At 30.8% G+C, this 25,815-nt stretch overlaps 1 protein-coding gene across 1 annotated transcript in view; it reads right to left on the reverse strand.

Moving 5' to 3' along the window:
* Window positions 1-16,252, reverse strand: part of LOC149579485 (disease resistance RPP13-like protein 4) — a 74,955-nt gene extending 58,703 nt beyond the window's left edge. The window contains exon 1 of the mRNA XM_089801910.1: window positions 16,000-16,252. Within this exon, the coding sequence (XP_089658036.1) occupies window positions 16,000-16,252 (253 nt within the window). The remainder of the gene's footprint in view (window positions 1-15,999) is intronic.
* Window positions 16,253-25,815: the final 9,563 nt, after the last annotated feature.

Here is a 25,815-nt window from a genome sequence, read left to right on the forward strand (position 1 = left end):
GTACTCCCAATTTGGCAAATAATCCACATGTAAATTGGTTTCTCTATAAAAATGATAAATAATAACTTTTTAGAAAGTATTTAATACTGATCTTTCCTCTTTAATAATCAATTCTATAGTCCACGTGGACTAAGTTCTCCCATTTAGGAAATTTATTATGTTCTCTGAATCACTTCAACCCATAGATATTTACACTTCATGGCTTTAGCAAGTTTAATTGCAAGGAGAGCCTCATTGGCTTCTATCACATGGAGCCTAGTCTAGGTGCAAGGAGACAAGGCCCCTCCTCAATAAAATTACCATTTGAAACCCTTAATATTCAAACACCTCCAACCTTTATAGGTTTTCTTGTGATTGCCCCATCAAATTTGGGCTTGATCCAACCATCAAGAGGCAAAAAAAAATAACATTCTCTCTTAAATTTTTCTTTTTACTCTTGGCATTAAAATTTCAAAGGAGTGGAGCATCATGTTAAAAATTATCATTGCTAAAATTTGAGTTTTTCCTGATAAGAAAATATTTTATACCTCTAGTTGATTTCCTAGCTACAACACATTCTCGCAATTCACTTTCCCTAAATATTTGATGATATCTCTCTTTCCATTTATTCCAACATATATGAGGATTCATAATAGTCCATAGTAAATTAACATTATCATTCTTTTCCTAGTAGTGTCATTGTTTGAAAAATTCTTCCAAGTTTCGAAGAAAAGCCTAGTTAAGGTTCTAGCCAGCAAGATATTGGTTTCAGACTTCACAGGCATAAGGGCATTCAAAGAAAATATGGTAACTAGTCTCCTCATCCTTTTTTAGAGATAACACCTATTATTGATATAGAATTCTCTCTTACAAAGATTGACTAGGGTAAGAATCTTATTTTGGATCATAGACCCAGTAGAAAATTATCACTTTCATAATGATATCCTTAATCTAGAAGGAAGCCCAAAGATGAGTAGCACTACTCAGAGTCATAATAAATAGACTAGAGACCACCAAATAATCCCCATTTAGATTCTTACCCCATATGATAGAGTCCTAAAATTCAAATTTTATATTCCAAGAATTAAGGCTTAACTAGATATTCCTAAGATTTGGACTGATTAACTGAAGACTAACCCAACTGCCATTTATCCAGTAGTCAGAGACCTGGGAACCATAGACACTTTAACCCTTTTTTATAATATCAATTTTATCAATGGTCCCACACAATGAGAGACATCCTTTTCCTATCTTCCACCCCAGACCATAAGAAGTTCTTTTGTGTTCTTTCAATCAAATTTGTAAACTTTCATCCGATTTTGAAGTGGCTAAGAGCATAGGTTGGAAAGTCTGGCAAGCATATTTTTAGCAAAGTAACCTTTCCATCTTGCATAAGAATATTTCCTTTCCAACCAGCCACTTTGAAGTTAAATTTATCCAAAAAAAACCTTTCCAAAGAGAATCTAATATATTAAGGCATAGAGGAAGGCATAAGTAAGATCCTAGAAAGGGAGAAATGGGACAACCTAGTATTCTCGAGATCCTATATGTTGATCAATGAGAGCAATAAGGAATAAAAGAAAGAAATTATCCCAATTGACCTATTGTTGAAGAATAAACATGGAAAGAAGATTTCATATATTTTTCTTCCTAAATTGTAACGTCCCCCATTATAATGGTATCATCCATAAATTATTCATGGGTACAAGATTTAGGGTTATAAAAGGGATTAAGACTATGGATAGAACCTTGGAAACCCAAGTTGGATAAAATTATTCCCAAACAATAAGAATGAATAGAGAAAAATGTAGGGGAGATGGGATTCCCTACCTTAAACCCCAAGATATTTGAAAAAACTTAGAAGTAGCACCATTTAAGAGAGATAGTGGATATTAGCTAGTAAATGGTCTAAATACATTGATTTCCAAATACAAAGGCTTCAAGCACCTTTATGAGAAAATTCCAATCTTCTCTATCATAAGCTTTGGAAAGATTGAGCTCCATAAAGAAGCCCTATTTCAGAGATTTGATTAGGGTGTGCACATTTTCATGGACCAAAATAATAGAGTCCATAATATTTCTTCCTAGGACAAAGCCATCCTCCTAGATAGAGATAATCCCAAGAATAATTATTAACATTCTATAAGTTAGTAGTTTAGAAAAAATCTTGTGAAAGGAGTTACAAAGATTGATAGGCCTGAACTAGTCAACCATGTCTACATCCATAAATTCTTAGGTATCAAAATAAGGATGGTGGATTTTATCTCGTTTAGAAGTGATCTAGCTCTAGAAAACTCCTAGACAACATTAGAGACATCTTTGCCCATGATATGCCAAAACTTTTGGAACACAAAAATAGGGCATCCATCTATTCATGGCACTTTGTCACCTTCAAAAGATAAGATTGCTTAGTTGATTTTAGAAGATGATGGAATGATCACTAGTTCTTTATTTTGATTTTATGATATCAATATTGGGATAACTAAAATAATTTATCTCTAATCATTATCCTTGAAAGTGTTTTCAATTATAAGGAAAGATGCAAAGTGATTGCACATTTCAAGTGATATTTCTTCCTCTTTTCTTATTCTTTCTCCTTCAGTGTTGAGATGAGAAATATAATTGGAATCATTATGTCTTAGAGTTGTTACATGGAAATATTCTTCATAACATCTCCTCCCTTGCTATGATCTCATGGTAGTTGACCAATAGACCATTTTCCTTATTAAAAAGATCATAAGAATAACCATCAATCTAGATCTTGTTTTGATAGAATTTTAAACGGCGTTGAATATCCTTCTTTCTTTTAGAAATGTCACAAAAAATTGGCCTTATTCCAAACTCCAACATACTTCTTCACATTACTTAGCATTTTAGCCACTCTATACATAGAAAATATGTCAACTTTAATGTCTCACTACTCTCCAAAAAGGTTTTCAAAACTGGGTTATTTCATATACATATTCTCAACCCTAAAACGGAAAAAATTTACAAGAAATAGGATTTGCAGTTTTAAAAATATGAAAATGCTATAATCCTATCTTAGGGAAAGAAGAGATAGAGAAATATTACCTCTGAATCCAGCCATGAATTGTGAGAGCACTATCCAAATTGACTTGAATGAGATATGCTCCTACCCTTCTATTAAACCAAGTAAAATTTTGTGTTTCTATTCCATATCCATAAGAGCTTCATTAGATATAAAATCTAGAAGATCTAGTTAGTCATCTTGAGAATTCAAGAACCACCCAAATTTACATGTATCACTTAATACACTATTAAAATCTTCTTTAACAATCCATCTTGATTTCTTGAATGAGGATCTATCATTTGATATCCTATTCCTCAATAGCTTCCTCAAAGACTTATTATTTAGGGCATAGCTATTAGAAATTATCCATGTGAAGTTATCCCTCAAGTACTTACATCTTAAATTAATAATATTACCATCATAAAAAAGAAGAAAGCTAGAAATAGCATTTTGATTCCAAAATATTACAGTACCTCTAGAAGCTCCTTCAGTACCTCTAGAAGCTCCTTCAGTACTTCATCCCAGCACTCCACAAATTTTATTAAGTTTAATTTATTCCACATAATCTTTGGGCATCTTAGTCTCCTAAAGCCCCACCATATGTAGTTTGTGATCTCTAACAATGTTTCTTAATACATCTAGCTTGTGAGGGTTATTTAACCCTTAGATGCTCCAAGATAAAATCTTCATTTCTTGGGGGTGAAATCCTAGATGGTAGTTTTCTTACCATTCATTATATTCTATACACTTTCCATTTCTCTAGTCTATCTTATAGTCCTTCTCCCTATTGAGTGTTTTAGGGATCCCAATTCCACTTTGTGATATTGAGGGGTGGATCTTCTTATAAAGATGGAGGACTTAATCTCCTTATCCATTTTTTTCCTACTCCTTTGTTGAACATTATCTACTTCCTTATTAAAATTACATTAGGATTTTTCCTTCCTATCATTGGAAGATGAAAAGTCTTCTAAGAATGTAGATTTTATAAAGTCAACCTCTTCACAAATCAACTGATAGGTTGATATTTATTTTTCCTTAAATAAGACATATTGAACATCTTCGAAGAAAGGGATTCTATCCATACTAGTGAGAGAATCTTCCACCCAATGGGGATAAAATTTATTTCTCCTTCTTCCTTAGCTAACTTCTAGGAGATATGATAACCATCCACCACTTCCTTATTCAAGAACACATCTTCTAATAACTTTTGTTATTCCTCTTGATCTAAAGGAGAGGCACCCTTCCTCTTGAAAACCAATAGGCATATTTGGTTCAACATCTTTCTCCTTTCCTTCCTCCTCTATTTCCAATGGTAGTTCAGTCTAGTTTTTTTGAACAACGATATTCACTTCTAGGTCAAGATTATTAGAGGAGCTATCCTTATCATTTGTCTAATTCTCTTAATGAGCATTATCTGCCTCTTTTCCATCCTCCTTGGTAAGGATATTCTCCCCATTCATCATTTTGGGCTTGCTGAATTTCCATACTTTTTTCTCCATTATTTTTCTCTTTGATACAAGTTTTCTATCCTCTTTCTTATGTTTATTTGTGCAATTTTTTTCCCAACGAGCCATTTTATTAAAAATTAAGAAAGAAAAGGAAAAAACTTCATAAAAAACTTCTTGCCCCCATTTTCCTAGCTTGGGCACTATATTAATCTTCTCTGGAAGATTTGGATGCATATGGATATTCACACAAATCATGGCAAAGACCAACCTAGGAGCTTCCAAATGCATATCCAGATGGAGGCCATATTAAAATAAGTGTCATAAATGTCCATTTTTTTGTTCCTATTTTTTAGAGCCTATGAGTTCCTTCCAAACATCCATAGACCACCACAAAGAGAATATTCCAAATATTCCTTTTTGGCGAAGCTAAATGAAATTAAACCATAGAAAAGACCAACAGTATCCACCTACCTCTTAAACCTCCATTTCTCTTTCACCATTGTTTGAACCATTTCAATGTTTGGTCTATGCCCCAAGAAGTTTCCCACAAGCATCAACTTCATTGAGAAAATTTATTGCTCCACCTAGGAGTCAGGGACATGGATATCAAACTTGTGTTTCTAAAAATCTTTTTTAGAGGTTATGGGCAGGAAAGAGTACTTACTAGTAGGTTTAACCTCAGAAAGAGAAAATAATTTCTAGGTCACCTAAGGAGCTTCTTTAAAATATTTATCTCTTGAATATCACATGATGGTCCATTTTGAGGATCTCTAGGCACAATGGGGGGAGGGGGTCACCTGCGCCCTATTTTCTTCCTCATCTTCACTTGTGACACCTCCTAAATCTTTTGTACTACTAGAATCCTTGTTGCCAGGCTTCAACCTATCTAGTCTACTAGTATTCACCTACAAGGAAACAATGCCAATGCCCTCACTATCATTTCCCACATTCCTGCTTGTTGCAAAATTCAAATTTGCCATTCAAAATTCATGATAATGCAATCAACTATTCTTGACCAAGTTTACAACATTAGTTGTCAAGTAATAAACAAAACCCAACATTGTTTGAAGATTCAACAATGAGCATGAAATAACATAATCTTTAAAATTTTGTAGCCTCAAATTTATGGGTGAGACTTATTTATTTTTTAATTCTTCTGTGAGTTCCTTTGCAAACCATTTCAAATCATACAACATGATCAAAATGATTCAACATAAAATAAATAAGTTTGCACATCCATAGAAAGAATTTGAAAAATTCTTTATTCAAGTTTAATTTATTTCTCTCAGTCTAAAGGAAAAAAAACATATGAGGGAAAAACATTGAATAATTTGTTTTTAAGCCTAGGTAGCATATATTAACCATCAAAGTTTCAAATTAATAATTTCATAGTATAGCAAAGGCAACTAAGGTCTAGAATCTTCACACAAGTAAGAACCCAACAAATTCAAAAATCATAGAAATAAACCAAAAAAATCAACATCCAATTAACAATTCAATTTTCAAATTCATTATCAAATTTTAAGGTTCATAAAGATGTTAAATTCATTTTTATTGCAAACAATATCTCATTTTCTAATTGGGAGAAGAAAAAATATGCATTCAATTCTACATAGAACAAGGTTGCATAGCAACAAAATTCCTTTCATAATTATGTTAGCATTGGTTGTAATTTGAAAACTTTTGAAATATTTATGCGAAGAAAGTCAAAATTGTAGAAAAAGTTTGAAGTAGATAATGTTAAATAATTTAATATTAATTACTTAAATTTTAATTTCAAAGTTTCAATAGATGAAAATGATGATATTATCTTAATTTATTAAAAATAAAAAGTTAAGGCTTATAGAAGCTAGAAGTAAGAGAATTTAAAATAATAATATCAAATTATTTGATTATTATATATATATATATATATATATATATATATATGTATATAATATAAAATGTAACATAAGTATATCTAATTTAAAAACTTTAACACAATGTTCTTGTTGTTTGATCTAAAAATATTATTGTAAAATGATAGATTGTTTTAAAAAATTGTATCTATATTCCCTAAATCTAATCAGCTATTATAGCTCAGTTGTTTCAACCAATTAAATTATAGATAAATAAATTTATAAAGTAAAAAAATTTTAACTAATAAATAGGAGATAATTTCCACATTAACTCAAATTGTGATATTGCTATAAGGATTTAACTGTGTGATTTTGAGTCAAACACATTGACCCATGCTTCATGAGTAGTGATTCAACATGAATCTATCTCTCATGAGAATAAATGGAACACTTGGCACTCATTGGATCTAGGTGATCTAGGCTGGAGTGGTACTGGGATGGGTGACCTCCGGGAAGTCCCGGTGCTTCACCCTTGTGAGCATCACCTAGATTCAATGAGCGCTAAGTGTTCCATTTATTCTCATGAGAAATGGATTTATGTTGAATCACTACTCATGAAACATGGATCAATGAGTTTGACTCAAAATCACATAGTTAAATCCTGATAGCAATGACTTAAAATCACATAGTTAAATCCTGATAGCAATATCACAACTTTTAACTAGTTTAATCACTAGTTTAAAAATGCCGTGCATATAATTCTGCAGGAACTAAACCCACAAGATCAATTAAATTTAAAAATAAAATAAAAATAGAAAACTGATTTCCAAAAATTTACTAGCTAAAAAGGTCATGCTTTTACAAAAGACACACATCAATTGCATATCTTTCTTCCGGATGTTGCAGATATTTTCATCTTTTAATAAAACATAGGAAAGAGAGGCAGTAAATATATTGGTGCTACCGTGTGCATTTAGGATTTTTCATTTCACTAAGTAATGAATAGTATTCAGTTGCCCATTTTAATCTATTCGCCTTTTAAAAATTACAATTTTAGAATGAAAATTTCGTAGCGGACTAATTTCACCAAAGCTTTTAAAATTAGCCGATTACAAGAGGGAAGCCATTTCCATGAAACTACATTTTCCATTGGTTTTTATTAGAATATTTCCAAGGTCTTTAAAACGAACCAAAAAAATCTCTGGTTTTTTCATTACGCCGAGAGGCGTTCTATACAATGGCAGCACAAATTCCCAGCACGGGAATATGCCAAGATTCCTTGTCAATAAAAAAGATTTGGGAGCAGTTACAAACTTCCAAATTAAAAATCAAAAAATAATTCTCGAAATAATAGTTGGCCGAAATAATAGGAAGCCAAATGGAGGCCGAAATAATAGGCCTGAAAAAGTAGGGCCCGAAAAAGTAGGACCCGAAAAATAGGGCCCGAAAAAATAGGGGCGAAATAATTTCAATATGATTTTTTTTTTTGTTAAATATAATTTTGCATGCACATTCATGCTTATTTTTTGCGGGGAGTGGGGGAATTTGAAACAAATTCATGGAATGTGAAGAGACATCTGTTGGGGGATATGAGGAGCCTCTCAGAAGTTATAAAACCAAGGCTCCTCATTTCATTTTCATTTTATGTTTTTGCAAGAAGGAAGAGGTGGAGGTTATTGGAGGATTAGATTGGAGTTTTTGAATAGGAGTAAATTGAAGTTTTGGAGTAACATTTTTGCAGGTGAGATTTCTATTTTTTATTTTCATTTTCATTTAGATTTAGATGTAGATGTAAATTAAAATTCAAAATTAGTTATAATATTCTACTTTGATTTAGATTTCAATTTTAATTAATTTCATTTAGATTTAGAATTATGTTCATAACTATTTAGGCTTGCATTTAATAGTTTAGTCTTGCATGTTTGATTTAGATTTAGATTTGTATTCAAAATCTATTTGATATATATATTTTATAATACTTTTCATTGTTAATGGTGCTTGATGGGAGTGTTTTAGGGGTGTCTTCTTTTCTATTTTTGAAATATTTTGCTCCAATATGTACTTTCCTAACCAGATCTATCCATTTTCTTCTGATTCATGCATGGAGCTTCCTGACACTATTAGCGCATTGCTGGGACTGAATGGGAATGGATTAAAGATAAATGACTGACTCTGGATCTGGATATGCATTTGGAATTGGCTCTGTTGCGGCTCCAATTTATAGGTTCCTTCTAGTCTATGAGCGCACTAAAATCTTTGCAAAATTCAGAAGATCCATGACAAATTGAAACATTGAATTTTCGGAGCCTTTTGATTTCAATTTCTATTTGACTTTGATTTGGGTCATTGTATTTGGACAAAATTCCAGAGTTGCTCGGTCTTCTCAGATTTAATCAATAAAATACACTTCAACATAGTTTATTTTTGCCTTGCATCCTGAGCATTTGATATTTTAGTCATTCATTTTAATATTTTCAACTTTGATATTTTATATCTTGATATTGCTTACTCATCTTTGGAAGATGCAATGCCAAGATGAGACAAAGTTCATTCAAAACCATTAGATAAATGAAAAAAAATAATGCATTTAGTGCACAAAATAAAGAATGCATATGCAATCAATTTTTTTATCAATCTTTATGATATCTTTTTTTTTTTAAATAGAAAATAAAAAATAGAAAATAGAAATTATTCTTTTATGTATGTAGAAAAAAATTAGAAAGATTTTATGTATGTAAAAAATTAAAAGAATTCTATATACATCTAGATTTTTTGAACAGAATTCTATTTACATCTAGATATTTTGATTGAAATAACCATAATGTAAAAACAAAATATAAAATAGAAATGTTAATATATGTATGTAGAAAAAATTAGAAAGATTGCATGCATCTAAAAAAATTCTATTTACATCTAAATTTTTTTAGAATGGAAAAAAATGGATAATAGAAATATCAGTTGCATGTTTGTAGAAATAAATTAGAAAAACATGTATCTAGAAATTAAAAAGATTCTATATGTGTCTAATTTTTAGATTTTACTTTATTCTAAACTAATTATTGATGGATATATATTTTAAAAATATTTATGTAGTTTAAAGTTTAAATTTTAATTAATTTGTATGCAAATAGGAAAAAGAATAAATATTTTATATATATGTAGATTAATTTCTATTTTTGAAATTTACAAGTAAATGAGTACTTTACTCATTTAAAGTAAACAAGTTTTTAAGTAATATATTTTTATTTTAGAAATATATTAATCATAATGTTCATTTATTATTACTTATTTAATATGCTTACTCTCAAATCTAAGACAATAGAAATGATATTTTATTAACTTTGAAATAGGGAAGTGTTAAGCAAGTTCGTTTACAAAAATACCAAAAATATATTTGGTCTTTGATCAAATTGGAGTTAATATTAGAAATATAAATATGATCATTAACAATTAAGCTAAATTCAGTTCAAAACAATAATATTATTTAAATTTAAATAAAATAAGCCATGTTTACTTTGAAACATCAAACAACTAATTACCTAATACAATAATTAAAATAAATGAATCTATTATGACATAGAAAAATATTTTCGAAGTATAATTTCTTTGCTTTTCAATCAATATGAGTTTTTTTTTCTACTTGAAAAGATAAACCATCCTAATTGTCATCCTTAGTTAACCCTAACAGCAACCCCTACCTTAGCCCTAGCCCCAAAAATGATGTACAATCTAACTATAATCCAACATTAAACTATAATTATAGCACTAAAACATATCCCTATTGATATTCTAAACTCTAATCATAACGAAAATCTCAACCCAAACCATAATCTAAACCAAAAACCTACACACTAATATTGGTTATAGTCCTAACCCTAAAATCTAACCCTTAACCATAATGTAAAAACAAACTCCAGAATATTGATCAAAATCCTAAACCTAACTATAGGGATAACCATGATATTAAACTCTAAATCCAGTCCCAAGGTCCTAACCATGGTGTAAACCTATAACCAAACTCTTAAAAAATTTACTAATCCCTGATCCTAATCACATTCCCAACTTTAAACTTGAACCATAAACCATAGTTGTAACCATAATCATAAACTTAAACAAAACCCTAACCCTAAAGGTACAATCATAAAATTAATCATAGCTTAGACCCTAATCCTAGCACAAACCACAATCATGATCAAATATAAATCTTCACCTTACCCCTAATCATAATTTCAATGTTAACCCTAACATTAGTTTCAATCCTACCATGATATGAACCCTAATATAGACTTCACCTTGATCCTCACCCTAATCTTAAGTCTAATTAAACCCTGACTAAAACCTAATCTAAATGATATATCTAACTATAATCCTAACTGTAACTATCATACAACCCAATGCTAACACTCATGCATATTTAATCCCTAATCTTAACTCTAAATATTCTATAAACTCTAGAATTGACCTTGATTCTAACCATAACCCTAAAATCTAAATTGTAACCATAGCACAAAAGGTCGAGACCCCCGCTACGTGGCACAATTCTGGGTCTTGGAGCCTCGCGAAAGCACTACAGAGTGAAGAAATGTCAAAAAGGTGACATGTGGTAGCATGACGCAATTCTAGGCTTTAGAGCATTGAAGAAATAATGCAGCGTAAGGAGGCGCTAGAATGGAGACTCATGGAAAGAAGAGGAAAGACTTTCATGTCGCTGGCAGAAAACTACGAAAAGAGATAACATGATGTGTTGACCTCCCACAAAAAATGCAAGGTTGACCACAAGGGGGAATTTGGTTTCCCCAAAAATGAATGATGGTCATCGATGAAGGTCTTCCTCTCAAAATAGACGACATAGATGCATCGTGAATCCTCACCAATGAAGGATTAAGTCGCAATCGTCGATGTAGATTCTCCCCTCAAAAAGGATGACTGAGATGCAACGAGGAAACTACTCCCAATGAAGGATTAAGTCACATTCATCGATCAAGATTGGCTTTATTTCCAATGGATGACTAAGATGTAGTGAAGAGATTCCTCCCAACGAACGAAGCAGATAGCACAAAAGGTGCGAACCCCCTCCATGTGGCACAATTTTGGGTCTCAAAGACTCATGAAAGCATTGTGGAGTGATGAAATGTTGGAAAGGCAATGTTTGGTAGCATGATGCAATTCTGGGCTTCAGAGAATTGAAGAAACAATGTAGCATGACGATGCATCAGAATGGAGATGCATGGCAGCATCTTGTGCAATTCTAGGCTTTAGAGTGTTTCGAAGACACTAGTGTATAAAGAAACGTTAGAATGGGAATGCATGGCAACATCTTGCACTTTTGGGAAGATGGGAAGACAGCTCGCGAAGAAATAAGAGTTATCGAATCTCGCAGCATGAATCAACCTAACCAAGAAAAAATCATCCAACGTGGTCAATGAAGAAACCGAGCCAACACAAAATGTTAGCCGCCAACTTTAGTGATGTTAACCCTTTGCAAAGAACCTATCCCGTTTAAGGTCTCTCAGATTAGACATCAGTGATGGGTTGAATAAGGGGAAAAAATAGCACACAATGCCCTCCTAAATGAAATTCTAAATGTAACACTAATAACCATGGTCCTACTTATTTCCCTAACCTTATCCATGAGCGTGGGAATATACATATTATTATATAGGGCACCTTATATAATAATAAATATAATCTAAAATCCCAACCCTTACTCCCCTCCTAACTATAACTATGACCATAAGAAAACTTCTAAATATAACCCTTCCTCTAACTCTAACCCTAACCCTAACCCTAACTATAACTGTAACCATATCCCTACCACTAACGGTAACCCTGAATCTAACTCTACCATAATTGGACTTTAACCCTAATTATAATTGTAACCCTAAACCTAACTCTAACCTTAACCGTAACCATAACCGTAACCCAAAACCTAACCCTAATCGTAGCTAGAATTCTAATACGCTGTCTACCCCTAACTCAAACTATAGCCCTAACTATAACTCTAACTCTAACCCTAACTCATATTCTAACCCTAAACCTAACCCTAACCTTGACCCTAAGCCTAACCCTAAGCCTAAGCCTAACCCTTTGTCTACCCCTATCTCTAACCCTAACCCTAACCCTAACCCTAACCCTAACCCTACCCCTAACTCTAACCCTAAATCTAACTCTTGCTGTAAATCTAACTCTACCATAATTAGACTCCAACCCTAAGCCTAACTTTAATCCTGACTGAAACCCTAACCCTAACCCTAACTCTAACCTTAACCCTAACTCAATCCCCTTACCCTAACCTTAACATTGATATAACTCTCTCTATATATAACCCTAACTCTAAATATAAACCTAACCCTAACCCTAACCCTAACCCTAACCCTAAATCTAACTCTAACCCTAATTGTAATCGTAACCCTACCCCTACCCATAACTCTAACTGTAAATCTAACTCGACCATAATTGGATTTAAATTTTAACCCTAACCCTAACTCTAACCTTAACCTTGACTCAAAACTCTAACCCTAACCCTAACTCTAACATTAACGCAACTGTAAAATTAATTCTATTGGTAACTCAAACCCTAAACCTAACCCTAATTCTAACCCTAACTCTAACTCTAGCTCTAGCTCTAACCCTAACTCTAACCATAACTCAAACTCAAACCCTAAACCTAACCCTAATCCTAACCCAAATTATAATGCTCTGTCTACCTCTAACTCAAACTATAACGCTATCCCTAACTCAAACTCTAACCCTAACTCATACTCTAACCCTAAACCTGACCCTAGCCCTAACCCTAACCCAAAACCTTACCCTAACCCTAACCCTAACCCTATCTATAACCCTAACCCTAACCCTAACTCTAATCCTAATCTTAACCCTAATTCTAATCCTAACACTAACCTTAACCCTACCCCTAACTCTAACCATAAATCTAACTCTACCATAATTAGAATCTAACCCTAACCCTAACCTTAACCCTAGCTCAAACCCTTACCCTAACTTTGTCCCTAACCATATATCTACGTATGACTATAACATTTTACATTACAATATCCCAAAAATAAAATATATATTTTTATCTAAATTAAACTCCTTATATTAGATTTAAAATAATATTTGACTCAAACCTTAACCGTAACCCTAACCTTAACCATGAGCATTACTCTAACCCTAACCTTAACCATAAACATAACTCTATGCCTAACTCTAACCCTAATTCTAACTCTAGCATAATTGGACTCTAATCCTATTCCTAACCCTAACTATAAGCATAACTCTAACCCTAGCCTTACCCATGAGCGTAACTCTAACTCTAGATTTGACTCTACCATAATTGGACACTAACCCTAACCCTAACCTTAATTTTGATCCTAACTCAAACCCTAACCCTAACTTTAACCTTAAGCTTAATTCAAACCTTAACCCTAACCCTAACCCTAGCCTTACTATAACCCTAACCCTAATCATAACCATAACCATAACTCTAACCCTAACCTTAACCATGACCATAAATCTAACCCTAACCTTAACCATAAACATAGCTCTAATTTGAACCTTAACCATAACTCTAATGATAACCATAACCATAATTCTATCCTTGACCTTAACCATAGCTCAAACCCTAACCCTAACCCTAATGCTAACCCTAACCCTAATGCTATCCCTAAGGTTAACATTAACTGTAATATTAACTTTGTCCCTAACCATATATCTATGTATGACTATAACATTTTACATTACAATATCCCAAAAATAAAAAATATTTTTTTAATCTATATTAAACTCCTTATATTAAATTTTTTAAAATATTTTGAAGCATAATTTTATAGTAACTTCATACAACTCTAATTAAAAATTAATTAACAATTTTATAGTAACCTTATCAAAATAAAAAATAAAAAGTAAATATTTTTCCTATTGCGCCGCGACTGCCACTAGCTTATAAATACCTCTATATATATTACGCCGAGAGTAATCGTTCTCGAGGCGCCTATTTTTATTTTCATTAATCCCAACTTTGATTAAAATAACTTTGGGATTAAATAAAAATAGGCGCCTCCAGAACGATTACTCTTGGCGTAATATATATAGAGGTATATATAAGCTAGTTTTAGAGCAATTTGATGATGAATTTTTTTTTTTTTAAAACTTTAGAAAAAATATCCGCCCAATGGAAAAATTTGAAAATATAGTAATTTTTTAACATACTATAAAAAATAATATGATAATCTCGAATAATTAGTAAATTGTGGTTTATTAATTTCATTGTTTATTTTACATTATTCTTGATCAGTTTAATATTGAAAAAAAATATAATAGTTATTTTTTTGATAGAATGAAATATAAATAAAATACTTTAATATAATAACTATTTTAAAATTGTAAATCATTTAACATTTTATATAAAAATTAAAAAATAATTTTTAAAACAATTGCATAATAATTATTTCTTAAAAAGAATAAGAAAAAATACAATAATTTAAAATTATTATTGAAACTTCTTAAATAATCATGTATATTAGTATCTCACTAACATAACATAACAAAATTGCACACTTCAAACGAATAATAATATAAATACCCTCCATTCAAACATAATAAATTTTTCTATACTTATGAACGATTTGAGCTTTCCTTGAAATTTATTATTTTCAATTTAATTATATCTAAGACTTCAATGCTCTTTTTTGGACAGCATCAACATCCCTTTTCCACCATTTATGGTGGATGATTTTATTTTATGTCTCGATTATTGATGTAACTTTACTTTATGAGGATTAATGATAGCTTTGACATAAGCCTATACTAAAGATAATAGCGTCACAAAAGTAAGAATTAAATTATTTATAATGGTTTTGATTTTATTTCAAATAAAAATAATATAATATTTAAATAAATTTTATGTATAAATGGATGAATTAGTAAAATACTTAAAAATTCAAATGAAGGTTCTAAGTTTAAATTATAGAAATATTTTTTTATATAATTGATATATTGTTGTGTCATTTTATTTATTTTAGATCATTAAAATTTTAATTTTTCATGTTTATAGATAAATGTTTAATTTGTTATAGTCAATAAATTAAATTTTTGTATAAGATTAAATCTTTTGTGTGAAGAATCAATGTTGTCATTCCACATAAATAGTTGATTTATTGCATTTAATACATAACTATTATATTTACTATAATACATCAATTTCTATATCTTTTCTTCAAAAAATCAAATAAAAATTAAATATTTCATTATGAATGTCCAGTGATAACATTTTTTTATATATTTGTTACACTAAATATATAAATATAAGAGAAAAGAGATATAAATGGATATCTTTCAATAGAATATAACAATATTACTCATGTAAAAATAAAAATAAATTTACAGATGTAGGATTTATGTGTATTTATATGATTGCATTAACAAGATATATGAAAACATTAAGTCCACTCACAAAGAAGAACATGCAGATAATTTTGAGCAAGAAACATGTATAAATAGCTTCATCAACAATGAAAATACAGAGCAAACCATCTGATATAAGTGTTGAGATATTGAAAAGGGAGAGCAACAAGAAAACAAACATAATTGGTAACTGCATTAGCCCATTTCCTCAATTTTTTCTTCATAGAATATTTTACTTCTTCCTTATGTTCTTCACAATAAAAATAGTCATCTTCCTCATCACAATCAAAATAGTCTTTACCATCATTAAGATAATAATCTAGCACCTTCCTCGTTCTCATGGCCAAGTACATATCATCATCCTTTTCCTTACACACCTTCTCCACCCTTTTAATGTTGGGCCCGTAATCTCTTGACTGAATTGAGCAGTGAGTATATTTTACCATGAGATGTTCAAGCATGAGAATATCTTCTTCAAATCCATCCTTAAGTAGATGCAATGGGATCTCATCTTCATCTGGCAATTCTACACTATTGCAATCCACACCTACCATTGCTAATGCCTCTAAAGATACCATTTTGAGAAAACCTGCAAATAAACCTTTTCCATGAAATAATTTTAATAAATTTGTATAAATGTCACCAAAGAGAAACCTTTATATTAAGAGTAAACATAAGTTTTATTTTACAAGTTACACTAAACTGATTATTTTTTTAATTCAAAAGCATGGTTTGATTTAATCTATATGTAAAAAGATTAAAAGAAAAATCAAATCTTTTAAACTGGAGTTCATTTGGCATGAGCTATGGATCACTTATGAAAACAGTAAAAAAAAACTAGTTGGAAATGAAATATTCTGGTGCGCTTGCCGTGTCACCCCATGCGTAGAAGGAGATACCAAGATAGTTGTGCTCTAAAATATTTTTAAAAAATCAATAAAAGTTTGTATAAGTAAAATAATTTATAAAACCAATCAAGTCTTTCAAATTATTAAAATAAGTAATTAAAATCGTAAACAAGTACATGCGTGAAAACAAAATTCTATGCAACTTTTATCTTTTGGAGAGTTGCATGCCAATGAAGTATCATGTACTGCATGTAGAAGAGTTATTGTATTATCGAAATTAAAAATAATAATAGTGTATATTTATAAAAACAAAAAAAGATGATATTTTAAAACAGTAAGGAGTCATGTTCATGTAACAAACACTTTGCCTCAGAGTGGAATAATTGAAAGATTGGAAACCTTTTCAAATATTTTAGAATAAAAAGAATAATAATACTCACCATAACAGTAATAAAATGTAATAACATGATAGTATGATATTATTCACAAGAAAATAAAGATATATGTGAATAGACGGATATATCCCTTAATTTATTATCAGGAGCTGCTAAACACATGAACAAATTTGAAGAATTTCTGTGTAGATATATACGACGTACCCTAGTAAGTCATAGAGAAACCAAACAACATTTAATAGAAGCTTTGAAATTTGAAAAACCTAAACAAATTCTAATGGTAAAATAGGTTTTGAATGGTCAAGTTGACAGTATCGTCCAAAGTGACACGTCATGTATTACTAATCAAATATACATAAAAATTCACGGTGGCGTATTGCTAATGCTCAACATCTACAAGCTCTTTTTAAAATACTCATCCGCAAACATTATCTCTATGGATGATAGAGTGGACTAATGATAAACATTCATCTATAGTAACACAAAGGTGGCCGTCATGCAGATGATTTATTTTTCTATAAAATCAAGAATTAATAAATTGTGGTTGACATGGTAAAGGTTATAATATATTGATGTCTTATTTTGAGAAGTTATTATTGGGAATTTTATTATTGAGGTGACTCAATCATTGAGCTTGTTATGTTGGTAGAAAAAGAATTATTATGTGTTTTTTTTGTGTTTTTTAGTCTTTAAGTTATATAAACATTATAATTACAATTCTTTCAAAAATTGCTTATGGAAGAGTTGTCAAATGAGTTTGGTAGTGGAAATTTGAGTTTCTAAGAGGCAAAAATATTGAGAGTTTGGATTATAATTGGAGACCATATGTGATCTTTGAAAATTTTGATGATGAATATGATCATTGTTCACTGAATGAGTAAGATACAAATAAGGCCTCGAATAGCTTTCTACCTCTTCATGTGGCCTCAAATGTCTCATGCTCATCTTGAGAGGATGATGTGTAGGAGGCCCCAGTAGCTCAATTTTTTAACGAGTGGATCCTAAATGGTTGACCACAACCAAAAATGGTTAGGACAATTTGGATCTCACCTTAAAGGTAAGATTTCTAACCATGTTTCTCACGCTATTGATCTTATCTCTGGCTCCTTTTCTATTTTTGTTCCAAACTATATTGTTAATAATGTGATTTCTTTTATGCAATGCTCTCTTGTTAGTAAGTTTGGAAAATTATGATCTAGATTGATGTTTGATTTTAGTTTTTCCCCTCAATTTAAGCCATCTTGTAATGACCCCTTTCAACAGTATGATATATTTAATTTCTATTTTAGATTTTTCCCTTAAGACATCCTAGTAGGACCCCTTTATGCACGCACGTACATGATATGTGTATGTTCATTTCATGTTTAGGTTTAGGACTTATATGTGTATGTTCATTCTATGTAGGTATAGGACTTATAATATTTGTATGTTCATTTCATGTATGTATAGGAATTATATGTACATATGTTCATTTAATTTTCATATAAATCATCTATGTGTATGTTCATTTCAAGTTTAAGAAGTTTATGTACATGCAAACATATCCATTCATTCAATGTTTAGAACTTATATGTGCATGCTCATTTCATGTTTAAATATAAATTTAATATGTGTGTATTCATTTACATATCCTAATTTAAACATGTGTATGTTCATTTTATGTTTATAGGAAAGTTTATAATTGTGTGTTCATTTCATGTTTAGGACTTAAATAGATACACACAGATGTTGTTAACTAGTTATTTAAATGTCATTTAAATAAATTTTAGGTAGACACATACACATGCACATAGATACATCTACATAATAGACCTCAACACATGGAAGATCAAATATTCTACCTCAACAACCTATCCCCCCATAGTACCCTATGCCCCCCCTCCCTCCAACAGACTCTTATTCTACCTCAACAACCTATCCCTGCCCCTTGACACCCCCCCCCCCCGCCCCCCCAAAAAAGAAAAGATCCTATTCCACCCCAGCAATAATGTATTATTCCTTAGGAGCTATGTAATCACACTAATCAAGAGATTCAGAGACTTTAAGAATCCCTTACTAGTGGTACATTCTTTAGTGTATAGAGTAGTACATGCCAAAGTATGTTCCATGGCCTAACTTACATTGAAGATGAGATTCATGGTGCTTCTCCATGTGCATACCATACACACGGTCCTTGAGAGTAACATATGAGAGGTTTCTTTAGATCTTTCTTTGTAAGAGGTATGGGGCTTAGTGCCCAAAGAGACCCTGAAGAGGGAATGTTTCCCTCATTATGTGGATCAAAGGTTTGTGAGTTATCAAGTTTAAAGATCCACTTATGGTTTCCTTGATCCAAGTATGTTTCCTTGTTGCTCATGGTCACTGTCCAAATAATTATAAGATTCTCCTCTATTTTGTACAATATCTTTTTTCCAAGTATCGCTTAGGCATGGTAGTGAATTACAATGATTTACTAGGGCATTTAGGATAGGGGTGTGGTAGATTGGATAATAGGAATGCTTATGGAAAGGCGGGTCATCATCCATTGCCACATACAATGATTGTTAGAGAGAGGACATTTGTCATTGCCCCTATATTGGGTCCCTCGACTGATGATGCTATGCATAGCACCCAATTATGAGGGGTGATTCAAAGAGTTGGGGAGATTCTCACAACTATCATATCCATATCGAGTTAGGAGGTTGTTCATTACTTGATGTCTCACTAACATTCTAGATCATTATATGGTTTATCTTTAGCAGACATGTACAGTGCAATAGGCATCCCTTGACTAGCTAGCTTAGAGGGTTTGATTGGAGTGTTGGTACAAGACACATTGACCAACCTGGCTAAGGATCTGCTGAATTCATATACATTTATAGAAAAAAAACTTGGTATACCCATATTAGATTTTTGAGCTCATGTTGGTAGTTCTAGGTCACATCCCAACCACATTCTTCTCATGGCTCATGTGTTGGTTATAGTGGTAGTGCACATCATGAGCCTTCTACTAACCACTAATTTTCTATAGAGCAATAGGCATATACTACAAACCCTTTAGCCAATGTAGGGCATGGTTAGAGTTTAGATATGTTCCTTGATGATGTTGATTCCATCCTTTCGGCCATGGGATGGATGGAATTGTTGATGCATGAGGTTTCTACTTCTATACCACCTCATATGGTTAGTCTACATGGGTATTTATTATTAGGATATTTTTCGATCACCAATCATATTGTAGATGCAAATGTGGGGCTAGATGAAACCAAAAAAAATCTAGATATACTAGTAGACATGATCAATGCTAAGAAGTCTAAGTATTGTTAGATGTCAACGTCTACATGGGTAAATCTTATTTATTTTGTAACTTAAATTTTTATTTTTTACAATAATTTATGTCTAGACCAACATGTAAGTATACATTTTTTATTTGATTTGTTACACATATGTTTTGTAGAGGGGAGTGGCATCGCTCTTATTGCTCTATATTTGATGCATGACTGTGTACACCATTGAGACTCGTTGGATGATATGTCATCAATGGATAATTTAATTTTAATTGTTTCAATAGACACACATATATGTATAAAATACACAAGTTGTACATATTTATTTTATTTATGATCAGACATTGATATCTCTTTCAATTTAATATATAAGGGTCAACATATCCTTCAAATCATCTTGATAGTCACTCTTCAGACCACGTTGTATGGAGACATCACAATAAGACTCATTTATCGGCAATCCATAGTTTTTTAATAGACTATTTGATCTACTTGCATCTAGAGATACATTCATATGTTAGATAGAAGTTTGATTTGATCTATAAATGTATATGCACACTATTTAGATTTGATATTATCTTTTGAGATCCATATGTACTTTTTTTCATATGTATATTTATGATGATTGATGTATACATATGTGATTAATTTTATTCTATGCAAGTGATATTTAGATATGATTAAATGACATTTGATCTATAATTTATAATAAGTGTACATGTGTATGTATGATGGTATTTGTTGTGAAACATGTTCAAGATGATCTTTAAAAATTAGATACGTTTGATTTAATTCAAGTTAAATGAAAGAGTAAACATATAGTTCATCCCCTTAAGACACGTCCTAGAATTTCATACACTTATGATAAATGAACTCTAATTTATCCCCCTTAATACACATGTCCTAATTAGTTACATATTCTAATTTGAATAATTAGAAACAAAATACAATTTGAATTTGAGTCATTAAATGAAAGAGTAAGCATTTAGCTCATCCCCTTAAGACACATCCTAGAATTTCATCTCCTTAAGACAAATGTTCTAATTTCTTCCCCTTAATACAAATTTCCTAATTTGAATAGTTAGATACAAAACATAATTTGAATTTGAGTAGTTAAATGAAATAATAATTATATATAGTTCATCCCCTTAAGAAAAATGTTCTAATTTCTTCCCCTTAATATGCATATCCTAATTAGTTACATATGTTAATTTGAATACTTACATACAAAACATAACTTGAAATTGAGTAGTTAAATGAAAGAGTAAATATATAGTTTATCCTCTTAAGACGTGTCCTAGAATTTCATCCCCTGAAGAAAAATGTTCTAATTTCTTCCCTTTGATACACATGTCCTAATTAGTTACAAATCATAATTTTAATAATTAGTTTCAAATCAAAATTTTATCATCAGTAGTTAAATGAAAGAGTAAAAATAGTATTGTAATATTGTTCACCCCCCTTAAAACACATGTTTCAATTTCAAATAGTTAACCAAATTTCAAATTGTTCAACCAAATTATGTGCATATTTCAAGAAAATATGTAATATATATTACAAATTATTTCTATCTCATATCAAGTAGGTCAACTTATTTTTGGATAACATGTAATATTCTCTCATGATCATCAATATTGAGCCTCCACAAACGTATTCTAGGTCCTTTGGCTAGATGAAGAGATAGAGTAGTGATAATTACATGGTTGCTATAGTGATAAACCTTGTTGTTAGGTTGATATTCAGTTAAATGAATCTCATTCTTAAGTACTCTTCTTTTCTCCAAATATGTTCCATGTACAACAACAGAACCTGCATACACATTAAAAATATATCATAGATTAATTATTTACTAAATATATGGACACATCCATGTACATCAATGATGTAAGTCAATAAATTTAAATTCCTGAAAAACATAGATGTATGTTCAACTATACTAATTTATGTGAAACATAATTCCATCACTTATTTCAATCTTTGTTAGATTCTCTCCTTTCATGGTCCAACAACATAAATAATAGCTAACACCTTCTACATTCTCAGATTCTACCATGACTACAAAAGCATTGCGTACACAAAGTATCTGTATAAATTTCATGTACATGAGTATTTATGTACACATTAATGTACATTATCACTAATAAATTAAAAAAAAATATGAAACAAAAATTTATATCTATATATCAACTCTAATCAATCTTGAAATATGCTCTTAATTAGTAGAAATCAATGGAAAGTCATCAATTTTTTCATCCTCAAGTAAACTCATATTAATAGCATCTAGTGGCACTAGAGTCCATTCACCCACATATCCACATTCTTGATTAATGAAACCACCATAGTTTTGATCAATGTAATTAGGAAAAAAGCATGTGTAATCTCTAGTGTAAAATGACCACACATTAATATTTGTGCTCATAACTTAATGCAAAGATTGTGTCTTGTCTACCCTATTGCATGCATGCATTGATCTTTTACTAACACCTAAATGTAAAGTCCAAATATATAAAAATATGAGTTAAACATGTATATATAATATATATGGATATTCAAAATAATTTATTCACCTAACATATCATTTAATAAAAAGTTGATTCAATTTATTTTGAATCAATTTAGCAGCACTACATATATACATGCATGTGCTACATCTTTACATGATACCTCCCAAAACACTTTGAATGGTATAACTCAATCCACTTGTGATGACATGTTATCTATAATTTTCATTGTAAAGTGTGTTTTGCACCACTCAACTACATCATGAGAATTATTAATGTGTTATATCCTTGATAGTCCATTTGACACTTTCTTAAGATGTATTTGATACAATCTCCTACACCATCATGCTCACGCTTTCCATGTCCACTCTAAAAGAAACTCCAAATGTGTGGTACATTTTGGTATCAATGACATCTACATAGTACATAAAATGGTCTGGCTGATGTAAATTGTGTTGCAAATCCATTTGGCCATAGAAAATGTTTTTTTCTATTTTCATGCCCTTGTTTTCCAAATATTCAAAAAAATCTTAAAATAATGTTTCACAAAATGTGTATCGTTCTCTTTATCATCACTAATGTAAAATTCATACTCATTTTTTATGAATTGTGCTTGATTTGTACTTTCCACACCATCCAGATCAATTTATGAATTTCAATAAGACACTTAGACCATAATAGTGACCTTCTCTGTAAAGTAGTATTCCGCTTGAAGTTGTTATTGAGAAATGAAAGAGTAATTATCTATAAAATCAACAACCAATAAAGTTGTTCCAACTGGGAAAATTTCTCTTAGTTTTTGAAAAAAAATCTTTCCACTTAGAAAAAAAGACATGACATATATATGCTTGAATAAATTTACAAAAAATGGACATAAATTCTCCAATAGATGTCTCATCCTCTACATATTCCAACCTTGTTGATTCTTTCCCAATTTTTGTTTTAGACTTTATATACTCCTGTCTCTTTCATTTTCATCTCTCAAAGTAAAATTATTTAGATTACCACATGTTTTAAAAGTTCCTCTTGTGAAATCTATTTCACCTATTGAATGATCATTAAATTTGCCACATAAGATTGATGTTATGAATTCACTTGGTCTTTTAGAAATTGGGTTTTTCAAACCACTACTTCCTTCTATCATCTTGTAGAACCATTGATAGTACAAATTAAATTCAACATAATATTGACAAATAAATGTTTTAAAGAATTTATTTATTTTTGAACAAAATAGGACTTCAAATTTTCAAACATTGTTTATCCTATCTTTATGTCAAGATTTAAATTACAAAATGAGCTCGATACAATTCATTTTGTGTGACACCCAACCAATGTTTTACATATTGAAAATGTTCCTTAGGCCCAAACTTTTGCTTAATGATATCTCTTCTATTTGGTTAGTGATGAGCATTATCAATCCAAATTATGAATATTCAAGTTCTTAATCATTTCCCCAGTCCTATTAGATTGAGAAGCTCTACAGATTAGTGCCCAATTTCCTTCTAATGTACTATCATCCAAATTGTTTCTCCTTTTTGAAAATAATGTGATGTTTTCTTCTAGCTATTCTAGATATGAGATGAAAGTAATGAGATCCATGTATTTTTTGGGAATTTTTTTTTTTTTGAAATAGATGTTAGTATCACTCTTTGTGAATTGGATCTATATACCAATCTAGTAGTTTTCCAAATGAAGTGTAATGCTTCTTTAACACTTCAGTGATATATTTTTGTAGGTTATAAGTCCTCCACTTTTTCGTACTTGTATATATACCTAACAATTTTAACGTCTCTTATAATTCATCTTTAAGAAGTGAAATTGATAATAATTGAGTTCTATCCATAGTATCAAGATTCTCAAATTGTGCAATTTTTCCTTAAAATTTTATTCACTATCATGTTCTTAGTATGTGTAGATCGACTAGCATATTCTCTCAATTTTTCCATATTCATTTCAATTAAATGATCTATGTTTGTATGATTAATTTTTTTTCTTCATTCTTTGAGCTAGATTAACATTCTCATTTTTTTCTTGATGAATATACATGTTGATGAATGCACCAAGTTGTGGTGCCAAAAAGATGACACCCATCTTCATTTTTCAAAATTTTCTATAGTATGTGCATACACTATGGCCTGGGCACCAGAAGCCTTAGGCTTGTGGAGTCTAGGCCATAGCATGCATGCTCATTTTGTTTACATTTTGTTTTCACATAGTGTGTGTGTGTTATAGCATGTGTGTACTATTTGAGAACATATTTAGAGACTGCAACCCACAGCTCATTCCTTTTTTTCTATTTCTTTTGTTGATTTCCTTCTCTACCCCTAACAATGTGCACATGTTTTCTAGAAGATGGAATATTTTCTCACTCTCCTCCTCAAAATGCCTCCTCATCACCAGAGATCAATATTAGGTTCATCAAGTATATTTTATAACCATGTTTTTACATTGTTTTGTATGTTTTAAGCATTATTTTGTATTTTCCTTTTTTTAATTTTGCTTCAAGTTTATTTAATTTTTTAAAATAAAATTAGTTTCTTATCAGGAAATATGAATAATCAACCACCAAATCCCCAACCCAATCAACAAAATCCTCCACAAAATCAAAATGAAAACCCTCCACAAGATCAAAATGAAAACCCTCATGAGGAAGAGCAAGAACCTTTGCAATCTCCACCAATTGAAGGACCACTTGCTGGAACCCAAGATAATATAATGAATAAAATAAAAAGAGGGAAAAATCAATTAGAAGAAATCATTGGTAGGTTAAAAATCTTGCAGGAAAACTAATCCTATGAGAGCATAATTGGCATTCTCCCTTGAGTCCATTATGAGCCAGGTAGCTTTTGTTATTGATCAGTTAGATATATGGCATGTTAAAAGAGAAGAACAAAGAAGATATTATGAAAATAAATTATCCTATGAAGATGTTGAAAAAATGACATATTTAAAGGTAACATATGTGCATTGTTTAAAAAATTAGGAGAACAAGAAACTATTAAAATTATAACAAAGAGGTTCCCCATCCATTGGTGCATCCAATGTGATATTAGAAATAACTTTTGGGATAGATGGTGGATGGTCTTTGATGCCCTTCCCTACAGTAA

This window comes from Cupressus sempervirens, chromosome 1, assembly GCF_028749045.1.
Source record: "Cupressus sempervirens isolate cs-2001-9-10 chromosome 1, ASM2874904v1, whole genome shotgun sequence".
Lineage (NCBI taxonomy): Eukaryota > Viridiplantae > Streptophyta > Pinopsida > Cupressales > Cupressaceae > Cupressus > Cupressus sempervirens.